Here is a 24,651-nt window from a genome sequence, read left to right on the forward strand (position 1 = left end):
TCACCCAAAAATACTGCAACAATCCTGAGCCAACTGGTCTTGCTCTCCTAAAATTAGGAGAGGTAAAGGCCGTGCTTCTGTTCTGTGTTTGATGACATTTCTGGTTGTATTATTTTGCACAATTTAGGCACTCATGGCCATGACTGCCACACTAATGTTAACTATGATGTCCTGCCTATTTAAAAAAGCACCTAGAAGAAGGTGGAGCCTGTAAATCTAAATCTGTCTTGTCATGGCCTAGATATTGCAGCAGTGACACTAAGGGAGGGCCCTATAATGATGTTAGTAATATTGGATAATCACATTAGGATTCTCAGCTATAGTAAATCTGTGTAGGGCTAACTATGTCCCTGCTTTATTCTTGCTGAGAATCTGACTCACGAGCTCTACGTGAACTTGAGCCTTTGTTTTACCTGAGGATGAATCCTTTGCTCTGTTCGATATGCTAGATGCTCTATGACGGTTTGTCTGGTGGTATTTAAAGACTAGAGCTTAAGCAGTGCTACAGCTGAAGCTGTGAGAGCTACTGTTTTCTTGAGTTGGTAGCGAGAGGAGTTTCTAAAAAGCGGGGCTTTGCCTGTGCACCTTGGGCTTTTTTGCAGTCTTGATGGTGTGTGTTGTCTGATGGATGCACGTGACTATGGAGATATCTTTGTAGCTGGGGTTTTTTGTTGTGTTTGGGGTTTTTTTTCCCCCCTTTCCCTGCTCCCACTAAATCAGTTGTGCAGCAGTTGCATTTTGTATCCGGCACAAAGCTGACGCAGATGCTGGGCTTTCTGTGCCCAGCAAACTTGCTCAGCGTGAAGCTGCCTAACAGATTGTTGCTGGCCAGCAACGGAGGCTCCTCTTCTTTTAAGCCAACAGAACATGCAAACTGTGTTGCTCATATGTGTAAGTTTACTTTGTGGAGACCAGATTCTTTCCAGCTCAAATGTGAGCTGTGTGGAGAATTTCTTGCTGTTTAAAATGTTTGTCATTGGTGGAAGAGTGCAGAGCCTCATGCCTAAACCTTGACACCTCTGAGTGTAGGGCTGCATGTGCAATTCTCTCTGCCATAGGCTGTCTGTGTGAAACAAGAGGATTTGAACGTGAGTTTGACCTGCTCTGCTCAGAACTGGTGTTGATATGAACGTGAACCAGGTGAACTCAGAATCTACCTTGCTTTCCTCTGGCAGTAGGACCAAACCTGTGAAGCTTCAGCCTTTGCTTGGAGGAAGCGAATTGTGCGTGTGCTTGTTCTGCAAGGAGGGAAAGTGGGTTGCTGATTTTATGGGGCTGCTGCCCAGCAAAGCTTGAATTTTCTTCAAGAGTCTGTCCTATGCCAGGAGGATGCTATCCTTGGATAGCTGGACACACACGACCTGTGTCTGTGTTCCTTGTACAGTTTACGTAGTTAAAGTGACACTAGAAATATTTATAAAACAAGAAGTTGCATTTCCTGTAAATTCAGTTGAACTCAGAGCATTCTTGCGCTTTTTTTTTTCTCAGTTGTGTCACCGTTACAGTCTTATTTTGAGCGTGGTCACTATTAAATTCCTAACCTTGTTGCAAATATACCTGCTTAGCTGATTTACCACTGGCTTAGTATCTCATCTGGGGAGATGCAGGTTTCAGCTGATTCTCCTGATATTTGTGCCTGTTTCAGGTTTCCTGTCTTAAAATACCAGGTGTCCTTTATACTTTATCTAGGTGCTCTCTACTTTCCCCCCCAGTTCTGAAGCACTGATTTGCTCCTACAGCCACATAAAGTGGTCAGAACATGGATGAAATTTGAGGGTGACCATTGCTATTTACAGAGACAAAGCTCTTTCAGTTGGAGTTAGTGGTTTGCTTTTTTTTCTTGCCCTCAAGATAACTCTTACATATTCAGACTATTTAATTGGCAGTTGATGTTTCAAGATCTGATTTGATAAGTTTTCCAGCAGAGTTCTATCTCCACTCCAGTATGAAGCCTCTTAAAGTGCTGTTAGGGGCAATTGAAGCAGCTCAAAGGGACAAACTAACCCACAACTGAAAGCTTAGTAAACCAACCAGAATCTACACTGATTTTTGTTTTAATGATGTTTAACTCCTTGTACAGGTGAATTTGGTGAGGTAAGACATTGAGAGCTGGATCTTACCTCTTGGAAATGAGCATGGGGAGCTTCCCAGGGGCTGCTCCTGGACATGAAAAGGAAGTGTGGTACTTTGTTTTATGTAGCCTCATTGCTCTTAGCCCTGTGTGGACTATAAGGACTTGTAGCTTCATGTTTTAGAGCCCTTGAGCTGAAGGAGAACCCCTGCAGTACTGTGCAGAGACCCTACTTTCCACCCTGCACAGACCAGTGGCTTCTATTGCTGATATGTAGAGTTTATCTTAATAGCTTGCTCCAAACACTGCTCTAGGAGATGCTGGGGCAGGCCTTGTAGATTGAACTAGTCCCTTAAACTTGGCACTGTAATGCTTTAGCGTAAGTCAAGTGACTTAAAACAAAATGAAACAAAAAACCAACTAAGTAAAGCTTGTTATTTCCTTTGAGGTAGAAAATCTCAGCTGAGAGTAGACCTGTTTAGTTTAGTGTTATTATCTGCTGTTCTCAGCTGGAGAGGCTGTTGGCAGAGGATAAGGGGTTTTGTTTTGTTCTTGTTCAGAACCAGACTCTTTGGTTTATAACACAAAGATGCGTGTTGCTTGGAGCTAGAGTAACTTGGGTGTAGTAAGACCAGGAGATCCATATTCAGGCTTTCCTGGTTCTGCAGAGACTACTGCTTGTTCTGTTGTCTATGCAATGTGTCCTGCATTTTACATCTCTGTTCTCATTACTGCCTTCAGAAAGTCATTCGAGTTGCATTTATATAGCTGTGGGTTTCTGTGTATGAGCCGTTTCTGTTTCAGCTGGTGGCTGAGCACATCTTGTCACTACTTTGTGCTTGAGTTTGCAAGCTGTTGACGCAGCTTAGCCTAAGTAAAGAAAATCCTAGTTTTGTAGCCTGGATTGTGGGAAGCAAACACCAGTTATGTCCGTGTACTCCTGAGATGTGATGGAAGTCTGGGCCTCTAGGATAGGCTATATGTTTTCTGTGTGTGCAACTTGAGGGTGAATAATCTTCACTTATATGGATATAAAATAATGTGTAAATACCCTAATGTAACCAAGGGATTATGGAATTGGGTGGGAAGGTGAGTCATAGGCATTAATTAAATCCCAAACTCCCAAGTGTCATGATGAACGACACTCCAACATGTTGTACTAAATCAGAAAAACACAAACACAAAGGAGAACATGAGTACAACCACTGCTGGTTCAAGTCTTAAAATCTTTTTGTGCTAGGTAATCTGGAAAAGACACTCTGGATAGCGTACCTCCAGCTAGGCAGGAGGTTGTGGAGAGAAGACTGGCAGTAGGTTGTTGAGGTGGGTTGACCCTGGCTGAGGGCCAGGTGCCCACCAGAGCCGCTCTATCACTGCCCTCCTTCGCTAGACAGGGGAGAAAAAGTGCAACGAAAAGCTTGTGGGTCGAGATAAGGACAGGGAGAGATCACTCACTAATTATTGTCACGAGCAAAACAGACTGAACTTAGGGAATTTATCTTATTTATTACTAGGCAAAACAGAGTAGAGGAATGAGAAATAAAATCCAATCTTAAAACACCTGCCCCCACCCCTCCCATCTTCCCGGGCTCAACTTCACTCCTGGCTTCAGTTCATCACGCGGTGTTTCTGCCGCTTCTTCCTCCTCAGGGGGAGGACTCCTCTCATCGCTCCCCTGCTCCAGCATGGAGTCCCTCTCACGGGAGACAGTCCTTCACCAACTGCTCCAGCGTGGGTCTCTCCTACGGGGTGCAGACCTTCAGGAGCAAACTGCTCCAGCGTGGGTCCCCCACGGGGTCACAAGTCCTGCCAGCAAACCTGCTCCGGCGTGGGCTCCTCTCTCCACAGATCCACAGGTCCTGCCAGGAGCTTGCTCCAGCATGGGCTTCCCACGGGGCCACAGCCTCCTTCGGGTGCCTCCACCTGCTCCAGTGTGGGGTCCTCCACGGGCTGCAGGTGGAATCTCTACACCCCCTCATCCTTCCTCCATGGGCTGCAGGGGGACAGCCTGCTTCACCATGGTCTTCACCACGGGCTGCAGGGGGATCTCTGCTCCGGCGCCTGGAGCACCTCCTGCCCCTCCTTCTGCACTGACCTGGGTGTCTGCAGAGTTTCTTACATCTTCTCACTCCTCTCTCCGGCTGCAAAAGCTCTCTCTAACTGGTTTTCTCTTTCTTAAATATGTTATCCCAGAGGCGCTGATTGGCTTGGCCTTGGCCAGCGGCGGGTCCGTCTTGGAGCCGGCTGGCATTGGCTCTGTCAGACACAGGGGAAGCTTCTGGCAGCTTCTCACAGAAGCCACCCCTGTAGCCCCCACCCACTACCAAAACCTTGCCATGCAAACCCAACACACTTGTTGATGTCTGCGGTGTGTGGGCTAAGAATCTGGGGTTGAAATCAAGTCAACGGAGAGTTTGGCGAGACTTCTGATGATGAGGGTAACAACACCCAGAAATGAACTGCTCAGGAGTGTGTAAAGAATGTATAAGTAGAGTTGTTAAAGAAACAGGTTAGACAGACGTGTCAGGAGTGACTATGGGCATTGTCAGTCCTGCCTATAAGCGCGAGGCCTAGTCAGGTGAAATGCCATGCCAGACAGTGACATGGTGATGCAGGGCCATGGTTTTTCAGTGGGATAGTCCTGTGTTGCTTACCAGCATCCTATTGCAACTTGGAGAGGGTGAACTGGGGCTGGAGGAAGCCTCCTTCTATCCATTAACCTTGTCATCGTCAACCTACCTGCCTTTTGACTCCACTGGGCAAGAATAAAAGCCTGGTTTTTTTTAATGTAGATTTTGTGTGTTAGTCATAAAGCTATAAAACCACCGGAGAGAGAGAGAGAAGCTTGAAAGCCCAAAGCGCTCACCTCTTTGGATGCTGCTTAGGTGGAAATGACCATGAAAGAGGAAGAAAACACTGGAGGCCATGCTAGTGATCCTGCAGTTATCTATTTAACTGCAGTGAGTCTGGTGTCTCTGCTCGGGGAATACTGAAGTGTCCCTTTGCCTGCAGGCTTTATAGTAGCAGACTACCTCCTACTGCCTTCTAAAAAAGCAGAGGGTGTAGGAAATGCTGTTTGACTGTATCAGCAATTAATCTTTCACCAGACTGAAGCAAGCTTGTGAGTAACAGATCTAATGTGTACTTTTAAGACTGGATCCTTGGCAACAGTCAGGGCCCTTTGTGATACCTGGCAGTACTGAGAAACCTATAAAAATGTTTCTTCCTGTTGGTAGTATGTTGTGCCATACCCAAAATGTAATGGGAGGGGTTTCTGGGTTAACCTTCAGTCCCACGCTGTTAGGATGACTTGCTAATCTCTCTTACTATGAGATGCTGTGGTTTGAGGGGTCTTTTCTGGACCTTCCCCAGTTGGATACCTGAAGGTGCCCTTCCAGCACAAATTTGCTTTCGGGAGACTGCCTGCAGAGCTCATGTCTGCAAAGCAGAGCTCAAGGGTGTGAGCTGTGTAAGCAGGACCTTTGGCTCATACTGCTGCTGAGAGTAGTATGTTGTCACGCTGACCCATGCATTCTTTGGTCAGGTTCTTAATTTTTTGCCTTTTTTGTTAATCACAGGTTTTCATACCCTAGTAGCGTCCTTTTTAGGACCATGACTTAGAGAACAGAGGATTTACTTGTAAATTGCGTGTGTCCTGACAATCTCCATCTCAAGGACGTAGGAGTGGAGGTAATGTTCCAGGTTGAACTTGGTAAATCATAGATTGTACTAGTGTCGTCTTTACTTTCTTTGATGTAGCTGTGATCTTGGATGTTACAGCCTTAATGCAAAGTCTGCCTTGTTATTGTGGCTTCTTAATTAAACCTCAAACCACTTTAAAAACTAATCTTGAGGGAGGAGTTGTATTTTTTCTTTAAAGGTGTTAATGCTGACATCTCTGTCTAACTCTTAGGGTGTTGTAGGTGCTTCATAAAGCAGAAAACAACATACAGCGATCCTGACCGTTCCAATTCCTTGTTATGCATCAAAGCAGAACACAATACAGTTTGTGATGCATTTGGTAATAAAAAGGGGGTAATATTGGATCAGAAAACTTATTTTGGGGTGAAATGTCCTGCTCTGGAAACAGAGGTCAGAAGTGGTGGAGAAGTTCCATCAAAAGGGGAGAAATGGGATTTGAAATTGTATGTTTTTTAGCAGGTATGCTGCAGTAATGCCCTCCTGCTGGGCAATGGAAGAGTGGAATAAAAGATAGCAGAAAGAATATATTAGTGCAGATTAATACTGACAAAAATAGCACTATAATCCTAATGCCCATCAAGTTGACTAGCAGAACTATAATTAAAATAAAAAGCTCATATAAGAATTAACCGGCAAATATTTGTGTGTGTATGGAGGGTAACACAAGATCATCACATGAGACATGATCAGTAAGGGACTGTTGCCCTCTGCTTTCCTTCCTGTTATCACCGTGTTCTTGGGACCAAGTGTGGTGCTTTTTATAGGAGCTACTGGGCGAGTCTCCTCTTGACAGCGAGACTCATGTTGTGATGCACAATAACACTTTCTAGCAGTAATGGGAAGTTTTTCTGAATGTCTCTGCAGCTCAGCAGCCCCAGTGTGGTCTGAGGAGAGAATCCCAGGGTACCTTGGTGGTTCTTTCCCCTCTCCTACAGATGAGTCACTTCACCCTTGGTTTATAGGTGGGGAGAAGCGAGACTGGGCTATTCTTTCACCTTTGTTGAAAACTGGCACTCAAAGCTGTAGGAGAGAAGCACTCGAATGTGCCAGTGCTTTTCCCTGATGTGCTTGCAGAGCTTGATGCTAACATTAGCTGAACTTGGCTGTTGTCTAAAATAATTGCAGATGATTGTATTGCTTAACTCTGCCCAAAGTGTTTTCCTTGGCCTTTTTTCTTTGCGGTGAAGGGTAAGTGATTCCAAAGTTGAGGTTTGCTGAAGCCATCTCTGTCTCTGGAAAAGATGCCCCAATATCTTGGTGCTTTATGATCAAGAATGACCATTGTGTATATACAACTAGGGAAAAACTTTGTGTTAAATGACTGCATGTTATGCCAGCTAGAGAGAGGTGTCAGTGGTGCAGGATGGCTTTCTCAGTACAGTAGCAGAGAGAAAATGCTCCTGGTGTTGCCAAGTGATGATGTCCAGTGATGGGTAATGTGCAATGTCTGTGTGTCAGCTGGTTGTGGCTATGCCCATGGGAAAAATAAGTGATGGGAACTATGTTTTAGTAAAGCTTTGGGAATGGTGAGCTGCAAACATCCTGTGTAAGGGAGTTGATATGATTTTCCTGTAACTGGATCACAGCATCCTGACTTTGGGGAGGGAGGAGGGAATTGAGTGAGCCTGCCCCTTGTACTTAGGAAAGTAAATGCTAAGGAAGTTCTTCTGGCTTGTGAGATAAGGCAAAATATGACATAATTCTTGATGGATAAGAATCAGTAAGTATTCGGATTGTGCAAATGAGGAGTGGCTTTGTGCCTGGTTCAGCAAAGCACTTAATTTTAAGTGCCTGATAGCATGACCGGAGCTTAAAATGCCTTGCTGGCTGTCCCTGGAGGCTAAATATTCCTAGGGCAGTTGTTGAGGACATCTGAAAAGCACTTGGCTGTCCCTCAGCTTCAGTACTAAAGTACGGTGGGCTGCCTTTCATGCAGAGCTTGGAGGTGGATGAGATAGAGCTAAAACACAGAAAGCTGGAAACAGTTCAGTGGAAAACCACATGCATTGTTTGTCCAGCTCCGAGGAGAATTTCACCCGTGAAGAATGAAGTTTTTAGTGGCACCCAGAACGTTTATCAGGAACTGTGGTAATTCCAGATATTGTTAATTTGTTTGTAGAAAGGTGATGGAGAAAATCCAAAATGAAGCAGTGATTTTTTTTTTTAAAGTGGGAATTGATGATTTGACAGTTGGCTCTTTTAAGCCCAATGATTTGACTAACTTAACTGAAAAGAGGAGTGATTCCTCCTCCTCCAACCTAGCTGCTTTTGGGTTATCCAACATAGCCTTGGAGGGAAAAGAGAGATGTGATCAAAGACGAAACTTGAAAATATTTGCAGAGGGAAGACACATCTGTGCAGTGGAGATGTTTTTCTAGCTGTTATTGCAGAGCTCAAACATGCAGCTGGGAGATCATCATGCTACAGGTCTTGTTTGCTCCTGTGCAAACAGCACTTAATGTCTCTGGGAGGTACTTTCAGCGTGGATTTTAAAAGGAGGTGTTCTGCCTAATTGTGGTTGGATAAAAGCTATTTAGGGAAAATACAGTGTACCTGCTGTCTCTTGCAGAGGGTGGTGGATCAGCATGGCAGGGTAACAGAAAATGCAGTGTGTTTTGGGAACACTAATGGCTTGTGAAAAGGCCTGTGGTCCTGCAGATCCTGTGAAGTCTAACCTGCTTTACTTGTGTGTACAGGGCAGAGTCTAGCCAGTCCTCTTCTGGACTATGATTAACTCGGGTGAAGCGATTTGTTGAGTTGGTGTTTCAAACACTGACTGACTACGGTTGAACTTGCTTTATTTTGGCTCAGCATGAGCAAAACAGGCTAGCTGTGGGGGCCTGTTGTCTGGTGGGCACAAAACCTGCCTGCAGTAATACTTTGTTTTCTTCTCTGCTGTTTAAATGTTATCTGATAGGGTGTGCGTGAAGATCTGGAGCAGGACTTAAATGCAGCTCAAACAGCTGAGTAAGTGATTATGTGTGAAGATAGAGTAATTGTGGTGGTAGGAAGGGAGTTCTCAGGACAAGCTGTTTCTGATGGCTTCCCTACCCCAGCAAGGACAACAAGTGGGTCTAGGCTGTGCTGGAGGGCAGTTGTGTCCATCGGGGTGAGGTGCGTGCTGTTCAGCATACAGTTTGTCTGTTGTACCAGCACTTACTGAGCTTGGGTGATGGAAGGAGCAGCCCTGTAAACTTCCTCACCATAACATTAGTTAGTACAACTTGCTTGGAAGCAGCATCTTGTGCTTGTTTGCAGATCGGCGTTACTGGCTGCCTGTGACTTGTTGGTTGGAAGAGGATTCCAGGCTTGCAATACACGTGAATTGCTTAAATGCAGCAGAGTGCTATCTTCTTACCTTGTGAGGAGCTGAGAGAGGGGGATCATGTGCAGCTTTGTGCTGCTGGTTTTACCTAGTTTAGAAGTGCTTGTCTGGCTGTGAAGAGTTCTGCATCCTGCTGAAATTACAGAAGGGCTGAAAATATAACTACTAGTGCTGGAAACTGGCCAGTACACTGACACAAACCTGCATGGAAAACTGCTCTGGCATCTATTGATAATTGGAACTTGCTTTCCCCCCTCCCCACCCACCCCCAACTTATCCTAAAACTAGCTAGCAAGAACAACAGGCCAGAAGAGTGTGGCAAGGTAAGTCTTCCTATGCTGTCGTAGAGGTAGGTGCAGGCCCAGGTGCAAAAGACAGTGATGTTTCCCAAGAGACCTCTGGCTCTAAGCTGATGATGATCACAATACTGACTGTGCACCAGCTGTTGAACAGTGTTAATATGTCTTAATGATGAGCATATAAATTACTTTTTATGTCTTAGAATGAGAATGATATTTTAGCTTCTGGTGGCTTGTATGGGAAAAGATTTAAATTTCCTTCAGAACTTTAAATCACAGGCACTTGTTTATGAATGCAAGGGAGAACTGTCCTCTGAGCTGACTCTCAGGCTTAGTTCTTGCTTCTCTCTCTTCTGGTGTTCGCAAACTCTCTGGATTTATTTATTGCATCTGAAGCCTGGGCTGGTCTCTTGCCTTTTGCTTTCCATACGTGTACTGTGAAAAAAGGCTCTACCAGCAGAGACGTGAGGATGTTCCTAGTGCCTGGATTACTTTGCTTCTAAGCTCTGCCTTGTGCATGACCCAGCCTCCCCGGCCACGTGTGGCACAGCTATCTAACTTCACTTGAGGCAGCGCAGGCTCTTGAGCTGACCTTGGTTGGCTTGGAGTTACACAAATCCTGGCATGTCTATCTTTTGTATTGGAGCTGGCATAATGCATTAGAGCTGGCAGTTTCTGGCTGTTGGAAGGGTTGTCTTGTTTGCCGTTCACTGAGAATAGAAGTAAATGGTCCTGTAATGTGCATCTGGCAGTGCTTCGTAATAATTGCATGTCAGTTTGTCTTTGATCCATTTCCTTTCAACTTTGCCCAGATTTAGCAAAGTTGGGAGTTGGACTGGGATAAGGAGGGAGAAATTGGTTGTGGTCCGAGGCTCTGGAAGCTGAAAGGAGTCCTTGAGGCTGACGAGGTGGTGATGTTGTAGATAGGTAGTGTACAAGGAAGAAGTTAACCAGTGGAGAGCAGCTGTTAGCAAGATAGTTGAAAGCTACAGTAAATGTGTTAATATCAGTATGATGCTGTGAAAAACCATCGGTTCAGATAAGTGCTGGGTGACTCGTCTAAGCAAAACCTGCTTGTTCCATGCAGTGATGACCAGGCAGACAGCAAGGAGCTGGGCAGCACCTGTCTTCACTGCTGCAACCCATAGGAGAAGACAGCCATCAGCTTTTGCAAACAGGTCCCTCTTCTACTGTGTAATGCTGTGTGGTAGGTGAAAAAAAACTCTTAAATGCATTAGAAAATCTTTGTTAGGCAGTGTTGGCTGCGGTCCAGGTGCTTGGTCCCTTCCTGGGCTGTGCTGAACAGCATCGCTGTTCTGGGCTGCCTGATGCTACCAAGTGAAAATTTCAGCCATCTATTGGGTCCTCCTTCCCCTCTTCTCTGTCATGCCTGGCTGAAAAACATGAGCTGGATTTTGTCTGCTGCTAACAACAAAGTTCTTGCTTTTGAGGTAGCTGTAGGAGTACAGATCCTTCTGGAACTGCTCTTTTAGCCTGAATCTGAAGTACTGGCCAAAGTTGCCAATAAAAAGGTTTCAAGTGCTTCAAAATGCTTCAAGTGTATTAGCTAGTAACCTGCTTATACACCTTAAGCCCTAACCTTAAAACACTGATGTGGTGTTACTGTTAACCTTTTTTTGCAATGTGACAGTTTCAATTAAGTGGCATTTTCTTTAGCAAGGTGTGCAGTTCATGAGCAGTCTGTAATAAATGTGTGAGGGACTTGAGAGGTGAAGGATAGACCAGAGCTCCAAAATCCTCTCTCGAGCATAACAAACTTAAAAGGGTATCTGTCTAGCAGTCTGTACCTGAAGGCATCCCTGCCATTTCCAGACATTCAGATATGCAGCAGTTATCTATAAGCAGATATACCTATAGCTCTGACCTTGGCCTGGAAAGACCTGCAGCCCGAAACACTCCTGGAAGGAGCAGGATTCCCGTTGTAGCTTTGGTTTGCTCTGGCGCATGGATGTGATCGAGTCCTGTTTCTGTAAATACGCGCACAATGTGTGAAAGCCGGTGGCCTGATTTCTCTGCCATGTCTTTGCACCTGTTGCTTACTCTAGAAGCCAATTTGCGGGTGTAGGTTCTTGGTATTCCTAAAATTGGTCCGTAAGTCCTGCTAATGGACATGGATCTTGTATTTCTGGAGGTATTTGTGTATGAGGAGCGTGGTGAGAAGCTGCTGTTCTTTGTGCTCTTTCTCTATCCCTTTCCGCTTCCCTCGTTGTCCTGCTGTTTTACTGAATGTTTCACAGTCCCATTCTCTGCGTGCAAAACTGGGAGTGCTGAAGCCAGTTAGCAGTGGAAGGTGTAATAAATGCAGAGAAATTCAAATTAGGGTGGCATTTTTCATGATTTAAATGTGGGATGACTACCTGAGGGAAGTTAGATGTTCTTGATTATGTTGTGCCTTTCTGGACTAAATCCTGGGTACAGTCAAACCCTGGGGTCAGTAAATTGCAGTTTGGAAGGAATATCATGGTAACTGAGGCAATCAGACGAGGTGACATATTAGTTGTTTAGAACAGAAAGCTTTGCACATACTCTCTCATGGATGTGGATCATCCAATTTTGCTTCTCTGATCCCAAAGTTGCTTACTCTAGATTGCTGTGTAAAAAAAAAAAAATTGCTGTATGTACTCTGATTAAATCAATACTTGTTTTCTCTGGAGAGAAGCATGCTGCTCTTACTAGTAGCAAAATTGTCATGCTTTAATCTGCAGTCAGTGGGAGTTTAATAATAAAGTAACCAAATTGGTAGGTGTATTTGCAGACAAAATAAGTTAAATGATTTTGCACAGCTTCCATGTGTGGTGGTGTCGGCTGAAGTTTGCAGGAGTAAAAAGGTAAGGGAGAGAAGGACATGAGGACGTAGTTTTTCTATGATTTGTATAAGTAGTGTGACAACTCTGCAAATGTTGCAGGCTTCCTTCCTCTTCCTTGGATGTGGCTCCACCTGACACACTTGTCTCTCGCTGTTTGGAAGATGCTTCGGGCCATACTTCTGTCGGGTCCCTATTGTGTATGTTGCAGTCTTGTACCAGACAGCATTAACTTTTTTTTTTTTTTTAATTTTTAGATTCAGAATGTCTCTTTCCTTTTGAGCTTTCAGGATGGTTTAACTATGTTCTCTGTTGCATACACTGTAATTTTCTTTGCCAGTTGGCCCTGGTTGCTTGTAAGCAAAATAGTGAGGCTGCTCTAGGAGTGACTTTGTTAATTAGCACAGGATCCAGACTAGAGGAAAGGAATCTTGCCCAAAACTTTGCTAATGAGACATTAGCAGTTGGTCTGAAGAGGTACCAGTCCCACTTCAGCTGAAAGCAAAGATTTAGGAGATCCTTGAACTTAGTGGATCTGCTTTTTTTTTTTCCCCCAAGTTGAATTGATCTATTTTTGCTGCTCAGCTTGTGTTTCTTTCTGCTGAGTGTAGTACTGTAAACAGAGATTCAGTATCCTGCTGGACTTCAGGCCTGGTGGGAGGAGCTGCAAGAAGGGAACTGAACAGAGGAGCTGCAAGAAGGGAACTGAACACCTAGAGAGAAGGAGAGACTTCTGAGGGATGACTTACTTTCTGATTTGGAAAGGAAAAAAAATAATTAAAAAATGTTGTGACTCTCAAAAAGTTTTGATGATGACTGAGACTCTGTAATAAAAAAGAATTTCTGTTTGTTTGTTTAATGCTTTCTCTAGATTTTATCTGTGGTCCATGGAAATATTGTACAGAAACTTAAAAAAAAAAAGTCCAAACCTAATCTCACCAATGATTTTTAAAAGTGTAATGTGTTAAGAAAGTGGGGACTGGGGAAGTGGTGCTGATTATGATCCCTTTTTTTTTTTACCGGCTCCACTGTGGGTTATAAGAGCGGGGTGGGGGGGGAAATCAGTAGAGTGCTGTCTTGCTTTTTTCAACATAGACATCCTTTGGGCTAAAGATAGCACAGCGGGATGTGCTGATTTGTTCTCTAGAAACCGGCCAAATGTGGCTAGGGCAGAACAATAAGGCTATTGCCGTGGGTTTAGGAGTTCTTAAAAATTACTTGTATTCTGAGATGCTCAACTCTGAAGCAGCTTAAGGGAGAGAGTCGGGGTTATTTTTGTGTCTGAATTTAAACAGTGTGAAGAAATTAGGCCCTCCAGAACTGCAAGGGTTTTAAAACCCTCTCTGGCAGGAGCAAGCAGCATCTGTATGGGCCATGTCTCATTTTTCTGAATTTGAATATCCATTTTGCAGTCTGCTTATAGTTTTTAAGATCTTTAATTGAAGTCATGACACTTTTTTCCTCTCTTTTTCTTTTTTCTTTCTGTTGCATCTTTTTGCAACTTCTCTGGAGCTGCTACCCATACGTTCTGCTCTTAAATGTCAATGGGGCTTCCTTGGAAAATCTGGTCTAGTTCCTATGGCAAATTATGATGTGTAAAACTAAGGTTTTTTGCATGCTAAGAGAGATTTTTGTTTAACAGCTCTGCTGACAGGCGTGTTACTCACATGTGGAACTTCTGTGGTAGTTTTGGAACATGAGCTGTAATGGGTGCCATAACAAATGGAGAGGGTTATACTTCGACCATAGCAGCATTGTCTGGTCATTTGCTCTTTTTCAATATTTTCTTAGTAAAAATAAATCCCAGTTTTAGTAAAAGCTTCAGTGGGCCTTTTGGCTGTGGTGTTTGATTTGTTAACAGCTTGTAAGGACCAGTTGTTGCAAGACTGGCATTGTCAAATGCAACCTATTTTAACACAAAATTTTACCCAAATGTGGCTGTCTTGCTTGTCACATTTTGCATGATAGGGAGGAAGTCATTTAAGTGCCAGATAACCATTAGTAATAATTATGTACAAACATGTCAAATGTAAATAGATAAATATGTTGTTGATCTGGTCATTTCTAGCAGCTTGTAAAGAATAGGGACTCACCAAAGGGCCGGAACTTTAAAAATGAGAATTCTTTGGGATGCGACTGGCTTTTTAGGGTGTGTAACTACAGCTCTTGGCGTAGTGGGACTTCTGAAGGCTGTGGCAGCACCAAATCATAACTTTCTATTGAGCTGATTCTTTAGAAATCCTTAAGCAACAAAAGAATTATATGCTGTAATGTCAGATAACGGAGGAGAGCAAATAAAGTGCTGTTAGGTTGTGGCATTGACAATGTCATTGTGCTTCCCTTTTTACTATTGTGCAGCACTTCTCGGCTACTTGGATCCAGGCAACTCTTTGTTCTGGTTCATTCTGATCTCTGGGAGCCAGGTGTGAAACTTTGATGTTGATGTACTTCCATCCTCAATCAGCTTGCTATTTCTGTCCAGGACTACGAATGTAAAATCCATATATTTTGATGGATTGCTGACAGAGATGAAAGGCTTTCAACCTAAACTAGTCAAGTATGTCCTGGGAGTCCTGACTTTACTAATAGCAATGACCACAAAATGAATTGTGGGTGTTTTGTTGTGTGGTTGTTTTTTGTTTGGTTTTTTTTTTCCCCTCTTGTTCTTCTGTCCTTTTAAAAGCGCTAACATCAAACCATATGTGGGAGATGGGTTTCTTCTGCTTCTTGCACAAATCAGCTTTGTAATGTAACTTAGGTGCTTCAAAAGTTGGGAAGCCTTTTAAGTTTAGGCCTTTAGTAATTCAGTGGATGATCTGTAGCTCTGATTTCTGTCCAAGGCAACGTTGCTGTTTATACTTCAGCTTTCTTCGTAATGGAAATTCATGGAGCAATGAAGGACAAGGAACCAGTGTAAGTGGTGGTTTGTATGGAGATGTTTAAATGTTACTTTGCTTCCATTAACTGAAGATTTGCCCCCTTGGATTCCTTTTTGTTCCTAGAACTCTAGATAGAGTTAGAAGCTCTGGAGCAAAGTGGGATGCTCCTGCCGTGGCTCTGTTGGTAGCTGCTGAGTGCCTTCCCTGTTCTGACTGTACTCTGAAGGCAGATGGAAGCAGGGACAGGGTCAGAAGCAAGGACCAAGAGGTTTCTTTCTTAATGAATAGGATAATTTTGTCTTCTGCAGGTGGATTTGCGATAGTGTTTCTTGTGAGGACTAACAATGGGATGAAATGTGCCCTGAAGCGGATGTACGTTAATAATGAGTACGACTTGCAAGTCTGCAAAAGAGAAATCCAAATCATGGTAAGTCACCACTTTGTACTGGGGCCTCAGACTGGGAGTGGAATGGTGTGAGAGCCTGGGCACTTTCTGCCTGTGATCTGTGTAGCATCATGCCACAAACTGTGGGTTTTCTTAGCAAAGCTGTCTTTCTTTTGCAGAGACCTAACTCTGGAGTTGTGACCATGTGAAAATCTCATATTGAGTTAATTAAGATGTAAATAGAATCATAGAATGGTTTGGGTTGGAAGGGACCTCAAAGATCATCTAGTTCCAACCCCCCTGCCATGGGCAGGGACACCCTCCACTGGACTAAATTTGTCCACTAAATAGTTTTAGTGGAAAAGAAAAACATGGGAAGCAGAAAAAAGCAGAGGGAATTTCAGGAACGTGAGGGGAGGAAAAAACTACTATGTCAACCCCACAACTTAATGGGAAAGAGCTGAAGAGGTGAGCATGGCTGGGGGTGTTAGACTTTGAAGTCTAAACAATCTTCAGTTCAGGCTAAAGTCTTCAGCTTTTTAGACTTCATCAGAAAAGGCTGATGATTCTGATGTAACCATCTTTGAACTCAATTCACTTCATTTGCTTCAGTGCATGAATGGAAGATCTCCATCCTGAAATGAATTTGTATCATAACAGTTTCTAATCTTTTGGATTGGGATGAAGGCTCTCTCTGTATCGGTGAGGTTGATAAATTAAAAGCGATGTTTGTGGGGTAGTTACTGCCTGGGCTTTTGAAACAGGGAAGTGTTTATAATAAGCATGAGGATCTTTCTCTAGATCTGTTGGATATTAGGAGTTGCATGATAGGATAGCTATTTTTAATAGCCGTTTTAAACGTAGTGTCTCTAAACAAAGAAAAAAATAGAGATTATCCCAATAGACTTGCTTAGTCTTGTTTGGAGCCTGGTAAGTATGAAAGTGCCACTTTTGAAGTTGTATTCAAAGGCATTGATGAATGTTTAGAGCAACTGCGAGGTAGGGAAGGAAATATAAAATTGTCATTCTGCTCGTTTATGACACGAGGTATAGGTTTGGGGGCAGATGATCTTCCTATCAGAGGCTCTTACCTGTAGCAATTCTCGGTGTGTTTTTTGAAGTAGCTTTTAATTAGGTTAATACCTTTAAAGCTAACTTCAGGAGTTTGTATGATAGTGAGGCTTTTGGGTATGCTTTGTCATCACCATAGCTAATGCTACATGGGAAAAGCTGAGATTAGATCTTACATCAAAGGTTTTAGCTGCGCTCACAGAGCTTGTTTACTTGGATTTTACTTGTGGGTGCTTTCCATTGTCTCTGTGTCTTTGGTGCCTCTTTGAAATGTATAGCTAACCTGGAAAGTGAGGGCGAGAAGCATCCTTCTTACACAGTAGGTCTGCTTGCTCCTGTACTGAATCTTATAAGGACTAATCTTTGTCCTGAAGAACCAGTACATCACTAAAAGGAAATATTTTCTTTCCTAACTTCCACGCAATAAAGAAATGTTTTAAACTTCACTGCACTTTTTGCAGCCCTACAGCTTTACAGCAGAATATAGCGAGCAGAATCTTGATTTCTTTTACTGGTGAATGGGAACATCGAACTGGCTATCACACCTGGGAACGTGTGTGAAGCTGGCAAAAGAAATTACTTTTCTCTGCAGGTTTAGCATGTGTCACAGATAAGTCATTGGGTTGGCCACCACGAAACATCTGCCTTGTTCTCCCCTCTATGTAAAAGGCCCAGGCCATCTAAGGGAACATGCAAAAATCAGGACTGATCCCTGAACAAGTTTGTTCAATAGGTTTCCTGTTTCTCTGCTGTTTGTCTCAAATCTTTCTGCAAGGAAAACGGGTAGAGACAGACCTCAGGCTCGTTGGAGTTGTGCATGATGGTTAACCCAAAGCGACAGAAGCTTGTGCCTATACAGAGGAGCTAGAAAGCTGCTCAGTGTAGAGGAACCAGATTAAAATGTTGCTCACTCTGTATGGCTGGCTTATTCTTTGAATTTGTCTGTCTTACAGCGGGACCTATCTGGCCACAAGAACATTGTTGGATACATTGATTCCAGTATAAACTCAGTAAGCAGCGGCGACGTCTGGGAAGTGCTGATACTAATGGACTTCTGTCGAGGTGAGTGTGGGCTCAATGTATTGTTCACTGGTAGATTTGTCCCTTTGTGGCGCTTGCAGGAAACTTGCACAACACCTGCCTTTAAAACAACCAAACCTGTTCCTAGGCCCGTGGCCTGAAGGAGGACCCTTAAATATATATTGCTGTTTTCCGTAGGCTGGTCTACACAAGAAGTAGCTGTTCTGAAGCTGCCAGGCTGTGGAATGAAATTCTTCTTCACTTTATGTCATTTTGCAAGCTTTTTCCACTTCAGCCTTACTTAGGATTGTTCTGGAAGAGGGTTGAAATGGAAAATATGAAGCCAAAAAGTATTCCTTTTACCTCTGACCTTTTTGCTTGGCTGTCTCTAGCTGGACAGGCTCTTCCAGTCTTTTCCAGCTGTCCCCAAGCTTTGATCTTGTGTGGCTAGGATGTGGTGTTTGGAAAATGACGTGTATGTTATGCTCAAATGCCTCTTGCAGGAATAGTGTTAAGCAAAAATAATGTTCTGGCCAGGTGACTTCAGAAGTCTGTGGCTGGTTTGGATGGTGGCAGCTGATGGAAATAGGTATTCTTGGGACTGTTTGGCTTTTAACCGAAGCCAGGTGCATTGCAGCAAGAAGTAGTAGATGCTAAAATGCCTTTAAACATGTGATTCTACGTACAGTACAGCTTTCTCTTCTGCTGTGCCCTTTTTGCTGCTTTGTTTGGATGTAGGAATCTTGACTAACAAAACCAGGGTTTGTTTGCTGGTAAAAGGAAGAACTTTATGTGTAGTTTTGCTGAAGGAATCATTACGTAAGTCCTCTGTAAGCTTAAACCTAAACCTCGCAAGGAGTGTTGTAAGAAATAGGCCTGGCAGTGCCAGTAAATCCATACTCAGCTCCACGTTGGAGACCCCGCTGTGGAGGGAAGTGCAAACCATAGCAATTCAGCACACTCTCCCTCCAGCTGCATTAGCCTCTCCTTTATGCTGGATTTTGGGCTGATGAAGTAAAATCCATCTTTCTAAGGTGTTTCCTTCCATCTGAAAGGTGGAGAGCTGCAAGGTGGTGTTTCTCATGTGGCTTGCTTGTGCCAGATGCTCAGCATGCGCCTCCCTCCGTCTCCGATGTTCAGACTGAAGCATGGGAATTGCTGTTATACACTGGATATTCCCTTGTTACTCTCCCATTGTGTCAAACAGCATCCACACCAAATCAACGTGTCTTTGTGTGCAGAACTGCACTTGCTTTGAGTGCAGAATGTTCACAGCTGTACTACTTAAGCTGAACGTCTCTTTTGCACTGTGAAAATTTTTCTGACACTTGTGATATGAAATGATAGTCTTGCTTTGCCAATGGTTCAGAAAGGAGTTTTTTCTCTGTGTATGTAGGGTGTTTTGAGGGGGGGGGAGAACCTCTCTGTGGATTTTTTTGAAAAGGCCTTGACAGCAACGAAACCTCAAAGTTGAGGCAAATTTAGGACTCATTCATGAAAACTGGCTTTTGTTTGTCTGGAGTTTCCTTATTACAGATGGACTTTTTTTTTTTTGCCAGTTTGATTTTTAGTTTGATTTTTTTCCTCTTTCTCCCTCCTCTTGCTTACATGTGGCAAACTATTTTGTGGAGTGTAGGTACCCCAAATTCAGCCTCTTCTTCCTCTAGTCTGACAAAAAGGTTATTCTGAAGAAGAATTAAAAAGTGGCTTAGTCAGAATTACATTTGAGTGTTAACACAGCCAGGTGATGTGGGCCTTAAAAGGTAACTTGCTGCTCTTGAAGCATTGTTCAAAGACAAGGTAAAATGTAACGCCTGCTTGCAGATATGTAAAATCCCTGGGGATTTAAGTGAGGAAATGAGAACAAAACCAGATGAGTAAGCATATTGCAAAAAAGCCTCTGGGGAAGGCTTGGTGTGAATTCTGAATTTGAACTCATGAACTTCTTGTGCACTGAACTGTGCAGCCACAGTTTGATGGGGAGTTAAGAAAAGGTATGTCTGGTAGGACATACTTAGACCAGACCTGGATTTGTGTACCTGCTCTGATTCTTGGTGTTTATTTCTACCTCAGGAGGTCAGGTGGTGAACCTCATGAATCAACGCCTGCAGACGGGCTTCACAGAGAATGAGGTCCTGCAGATCTTCTGCGACACCTGCGAAGCTGTAGCCAGGTTGCATCAGTGTAAAACACCAATAATCCACAGGGATTTGAAGGTGAGTTGTGGACTCCAGTAATGCAGCAGAGAGTGTGCATTGAGTCCTTATTGTGCCTGCTGCCCACGCCATGGCAGACGGGCTTTGATTACCGGTACTGTGTTTCTGTTGTTAGTAATGAGAAAAGTGGGCATTAATACCTCTCTCTATAGGAAGATAAAAAAAGAAATGAGCCTCTCATTGCTGCTTACCATATGTTTACTATCTATAGATCTACTTAAAAAAATACAAATGTTTGTGAATAATTCTGTTTTGCACAGGAGATGTGCCAGAATGTATCTGATGAATTATTCAGTGACTTTCTACCACCTGAAACACTATTGATGTTATAAGGTAGTTCACAAAAAGCATGCTGTAAATTTGTTTCCTGGACCCACATTAAAAGGATCCCTCCAGAGATGTTGGCCTTGGGGCAGGAGTTGTTCAAAGCTTTTGAAACTGGCCTCTAACTCAGTTGACCATGAAAGTGCATTGTAAAACTCTGTGTGCTTAGTTGGGAAGAGAGCTTGGCCAATGGAGAGAGCTTTTGAAAAATCCCATGCCATAATCAAACAAACAAAAATACATTCCCTTTCCTCTCAACTAGCTTGTAGAATGCTTGAATAATATATTCAGCCAAGAAGGAGGTTCCTGTGTACATTTGGAACTCAGATGTGCTTTGTGGGTCACGTTCTGTTTTTGGAGCCCTCAACAGATGTTTGGGTGTTTTTGCTGCTGGCCATTGTTTTATAGGAGTAAAAGAAGCCGTATGTGCCAACAAGACCCAGGTAGTGCAGGGGGGAAAATCCTCAGGCTTTGGTATGCTTTAGTGTATTTCAGGTGATTGTGACTCCACTGCTTAGCTTGAATAAATGAGACAAGTCTGACATCTATTTCTCTAGAGTGAAATGGGTGGAGCCTTACAGATTTGAGGCATGGATTTAAAGCTGTTAAGATCTGTGGGCATCTTGGAGGAGTTTGTACAGGCAAGGAAAACTGGGGTGAGAGGATGTGGCTTGGGAACAGGAACCTCTACAGTTGATATTAACCCTGCTGTTACCTTTTTGGCAAATCCCTGGGTTTTTATAAAAACAAACAAACTTGTTGTGTAGCATGTGAATAAATTCTGGGACTAATGGATTACTGAGTTGATCTTGAGTGTTACTTTCTACACTGAGTTACAATTGAAATGGACTGTTACGGTCTGATGTCCAGCCCACTATCATAGAATCATAGTTTGGGTTGGAAGGGGCCTTAAAGATCATCTAGTTCCAACCCCCTGCTGCAGGCAGGGACACCCTCCACTAGACCACGTTGCCCAAAGCCTCATCCAACCTGGTCTTAAACACTTCCAGGGATGGGGCCTCCACAACCTCTCTGGGCAACCTGTTCCAGTGCCTCACCACTCTTAACAGTAAAGAATTTCTTTCTAACATCTAATCTAAATCGACCCTCCTTCAGCTTAAACCCCTTACCCCTTGTCCTGTCACTACACTCCCTGATAAACAGCCCCTCACCATCTTTCCTGTAGGCCCTCTTCAGGTACTGGTAAGCTGCAATTAGATCTCCCTGGAGCCGCCTTTTCTCCAGGCTGAACAATCCCAACTCTCCCAGCCTGTCCTCATAGCAGAGGTGCTCCATCCCTCCAGTCAGCTTTGTGGCCTCCTCTGGACTCGCTCCAACAGCTCGATGTCTCTCCTGTACTGGGGCCCCCAGAGCTGGGCGCAGTACTCCAGGTGGGGTCTCACAAGAGCGGAGTAGAGGGGCAGGATCACCTTCCTCAACCTGCTGGTCACACCTCTTTTGATGCAGCCCAGGACACGGTTGGCTTTCTGGGCTGCCAGCGCACACTGCTGGCTCACGTTGAGCTTCTCATCAATCAATACCCCCAAGTCCTTCTCCTTGGGGCTGCTTTCAATCTATTCCTCGCCCAGCCTATAGTCGTGCTTGGGTGCTTGCCCTGACCCACATGCAGGACCTTGCACTTGGCCTTGTTGAACTTCATGTGGTTCGCACGGGCCCACCTCTCCAGCCTGTCCAGGTCCCTCTGGATGGCAGCCCTTCCCTCCAGCGTGTCGACCACACCACACAGCTTGGTGTCGTCGGCAAACTTGCTGAGGGTGCACTGATCCCACTGTCCGTGTTGCCGACAAAGATGTTGAACAGTGCCGGTCCCAGTACCGACCCCTGAGGAACACCACTCGTCACCGTTCTCCACTTGGACATTGAGCCGTTGACCACAACTCTTTGAGTGCGGCCATCCAGCCAATTCCTTATCCACCGCGTGGTCCATCCATCGAATCCATGTCTCTCCAATTTAGAGACAAGGATGTTGTGCAGGACAGTGTCAAATGTCTTGCGCGAGTCCAGGTAGATGATGTCAGTTGCCCTTCCCTTATCCACGGATGCTGGAACCCCATCATAGAAGGCCACCAAGTTTGTCAGGCATGATTTGCCCTTAGTGAAGCCGTGCTGGCTGTCACCAATCACCTCCTTATTTTCCATGTGCCTGAGCATAGTCTCCAGGAGGGTCTGCTCCATAATCTTGCCAGGCATGGAGGTGAGACTGACTGGCCCGTAGTTCTCTGGGTCTTCCTTTTTTCCCTTCTTAAAAATAGGGGTTATGTTTCCCCTTTTCCAGTCGGTGGGAACTTCTCCGGACTGCCAGGACTTCTCAAATATGATGGAGAATGGCCTGGCCACTTCATCTGCCAGTTTCCTCAAGACCCACAGATGCAACTCATCAGGTCCCATGGACTTGTGCACCTTCAGGTTCCCTAGATATTCTCGAACCTGATCTTCTCCTACAGTGGGCAGTTCTGCATTCTCCCAGTCCCTGCCTTCTGCGACCTGGGCAGCGTGGCTCAAGCGTTTGCCAGTGAAGACTGAGGCGAAGAAGTCATTGAGTACCTCAGCCTTCTCCATATCCTGGGTAACCAGGTCACCTGTTTCATTCCGGAGGGGACCCACATTTTCCCTTATCCTCCTCTTATCACTGACATACCTACAGAAGCTTTTCTTGTTGTCCTTGACATCCCTGGCCAGACTAATTTCTGTCAGGGCTTTGGCTTTCCTAACCTGCTCCATGGCTGCTCGGACAGTTTCTGTGTACTCCTCCCAGGCTACCTGCCCTTGCTTCCACCCTCTGTAGGCTTCCTTTTTTTGTTTGACTTTGTCCAGGAGCTCCTTGTTCATCCATGGGGGCCGCTTGGTGTTTTTACTTGTCTTCCTTTTTTGTTGGGATGCATCGCTCCTGAGCTTGGAGGAGGTGACCCTTGAATATTAGCCAGCTGTCTTGGGCCCCTTTTCCTTCCAGGGCTTTGTCCCATGGTATTCTACCAAGCAGATCCCTGAAGAGGCCAAAGTCTGCTCTGCTGAAGTCCAGGGTAGTAAGCTTGCTGCGCGCCCTCCTCGCTGCCCTGAGGATCCTGAATTCCACCATTTCGTGGTCACTGCAGCCAAGGCTGCCCTTGAGCTTCACATCCCCTACCAGGCCCTCCTCATTGGTGAGAGTAAGGTCCAGCATGGCACCTCTCCTCGTGGGCTCCTCTATCACTTGGAGGAGAAAGTTGTCATCAACGCATTCCAGGAACTTCCTGGATTGCTTGCGCTCAGCTGCATTGTCCCTCTAGCAGATGTTGGGGTGGTTGAAGTCCTCCATAAGGACTAGGGCTTGTGAGCATGAGGCTGCTCCTATCTGCCTGTAGAGGGCTTCATCTGTTTAGTCCCCCTGGTCAGGTGGCCTGTAGCAGACCCCTGCTATGATAACCCCTGCTATGATGTCCCCTGCTCCAGCCCTCCCTTTAATCCTGACCCATAGGTTCTCGGTTGGCTCCTCGTCCGTCCCCAGGTGGAGCTCCATGCACTTCAGCTGGTCATTGACATAGAAGGTGACGCCCCCTCCTCGTCTGCCCTGCCTGTCCTTCCTAAAGAGCCTGTACCCTTCCATCCCAACACTCCAGTCATAGGAGCTATCCCACCACATCTCTGTAATGCCAATAAGGTCGTAGCCTTGCAGGCGCACACACGTCTCCAGCTCCTCTTGTTTGTTCCCCGTGCTCCATGCGTTCACGTAGAGGCATTTCAGTTGTGCCCCTGATGAGGCTGATTTACTGGCTGGGGTGCCTGGAATTCTTTTGATGTATCTTCCCAGTGTTACCCTCTTGTTTCCTGTTGCATCTGGAGCCCCCGGCTTGTCTCCTCCAGGCTTCGAGCGTGCTGTAGTGCGTCCAGCATGTTTCTGAGCCATAGGTTGAGGGACCTCACCAGCGCCCCGTCCCTCCAACCTGGGCACATCATCCCACAACATGTCGCTGGCAAGCCTGATGTTATCTCCGTCTCCCTTCGAGCCTAGTTTAAAGCTCTGTTGATGAGCCCTGCTAGTTCCTGGGCAAAGATCCTCTTCCCCCTTAGAGAGAGATGAATCCCATCAGGGTTCATCAGGCCTGGTGCGCACTGCTGTGTGCTTAGATCAGTAAAGTTTGCAAGGCCTGGCTCTTGGTTGGTAAGCTGTGCCCAAGGTCAGAGAGTTGGCTCCTCTCTGCTTTGAGACATGTTTCCCAGTTGAATATTGTATTATTTCTGTTGTGATGACCTCTGGAGCTCCAGTCACAATTGGGGATCTAAATACTACCACAGAATTAATGATTTAGATATCATCTGTAATTCCAAGAGAGATTAAAGGCCAGAAAGTTTTTGTGTAAGGAAAGACGTGCGTCAGGTAGGTGTTCTGTTGGGATGAGCATAACCCTGTCGATGAGTGGGCAGATGTTGGCTTTGCAGACAGCTGCATGGGGGTTGGAGGCTTTTTTCTTTTCCAGCTCTTCGATGTTGCTCTAACGCTGGAGGTTCCTGTCCAGAGAGTTCTGCCAGCAGAAGG

The 24,651-nt window shown here is 44.9% G+C and overlaps 1 protein-coding gene across 15 annotated transcripts in view; it reads left to right on the top strand.

Moving 5' to 3' along the window:
* The window catches only part of AAK1 (AP2 associated kinase 1), an 89,308-nt gene that overhangs the window by 11,829 nt on the left and 52,828 nt on the right, over positions 1 to 24,651 (top strand). For all 15 annotated transcript variants that reach the window (XM_075736728.1, XM_075736719.1, XM_075736721.1 and 12 more), the window contains exons 3-5: positions 15,410 to 15,528; positions 17,511 to 17,619; positions 19,651 to 19,793. In XM_075736728.1, coding sequence (XP_075592843.1) covers positions 15,410 to 15,528; positions 17,511 to 17,619; positions 19,651 to 19,793 — 371 coding nt within the window. The remainder of the gene's footprint in view (positions 1 to 15,409; positions 15,529 to 17,510; positions 17,620 to 19,650; positions 19,794 to 24,651) is intronic.

Source organism: Balearica regulorum, chromosome 27 (assembly GCF_011004875.1).
Source record: "Balearica regulorum gibbericeps isolate bBalReg1 chromosome 27, bBalReg1.pri, whole genome shotgun sequence".
NCBI lineage: Eukaryota > Metazoa > Chordata > Aves > Gruiformes > Gruidae > Balearica > Balearica regulorum.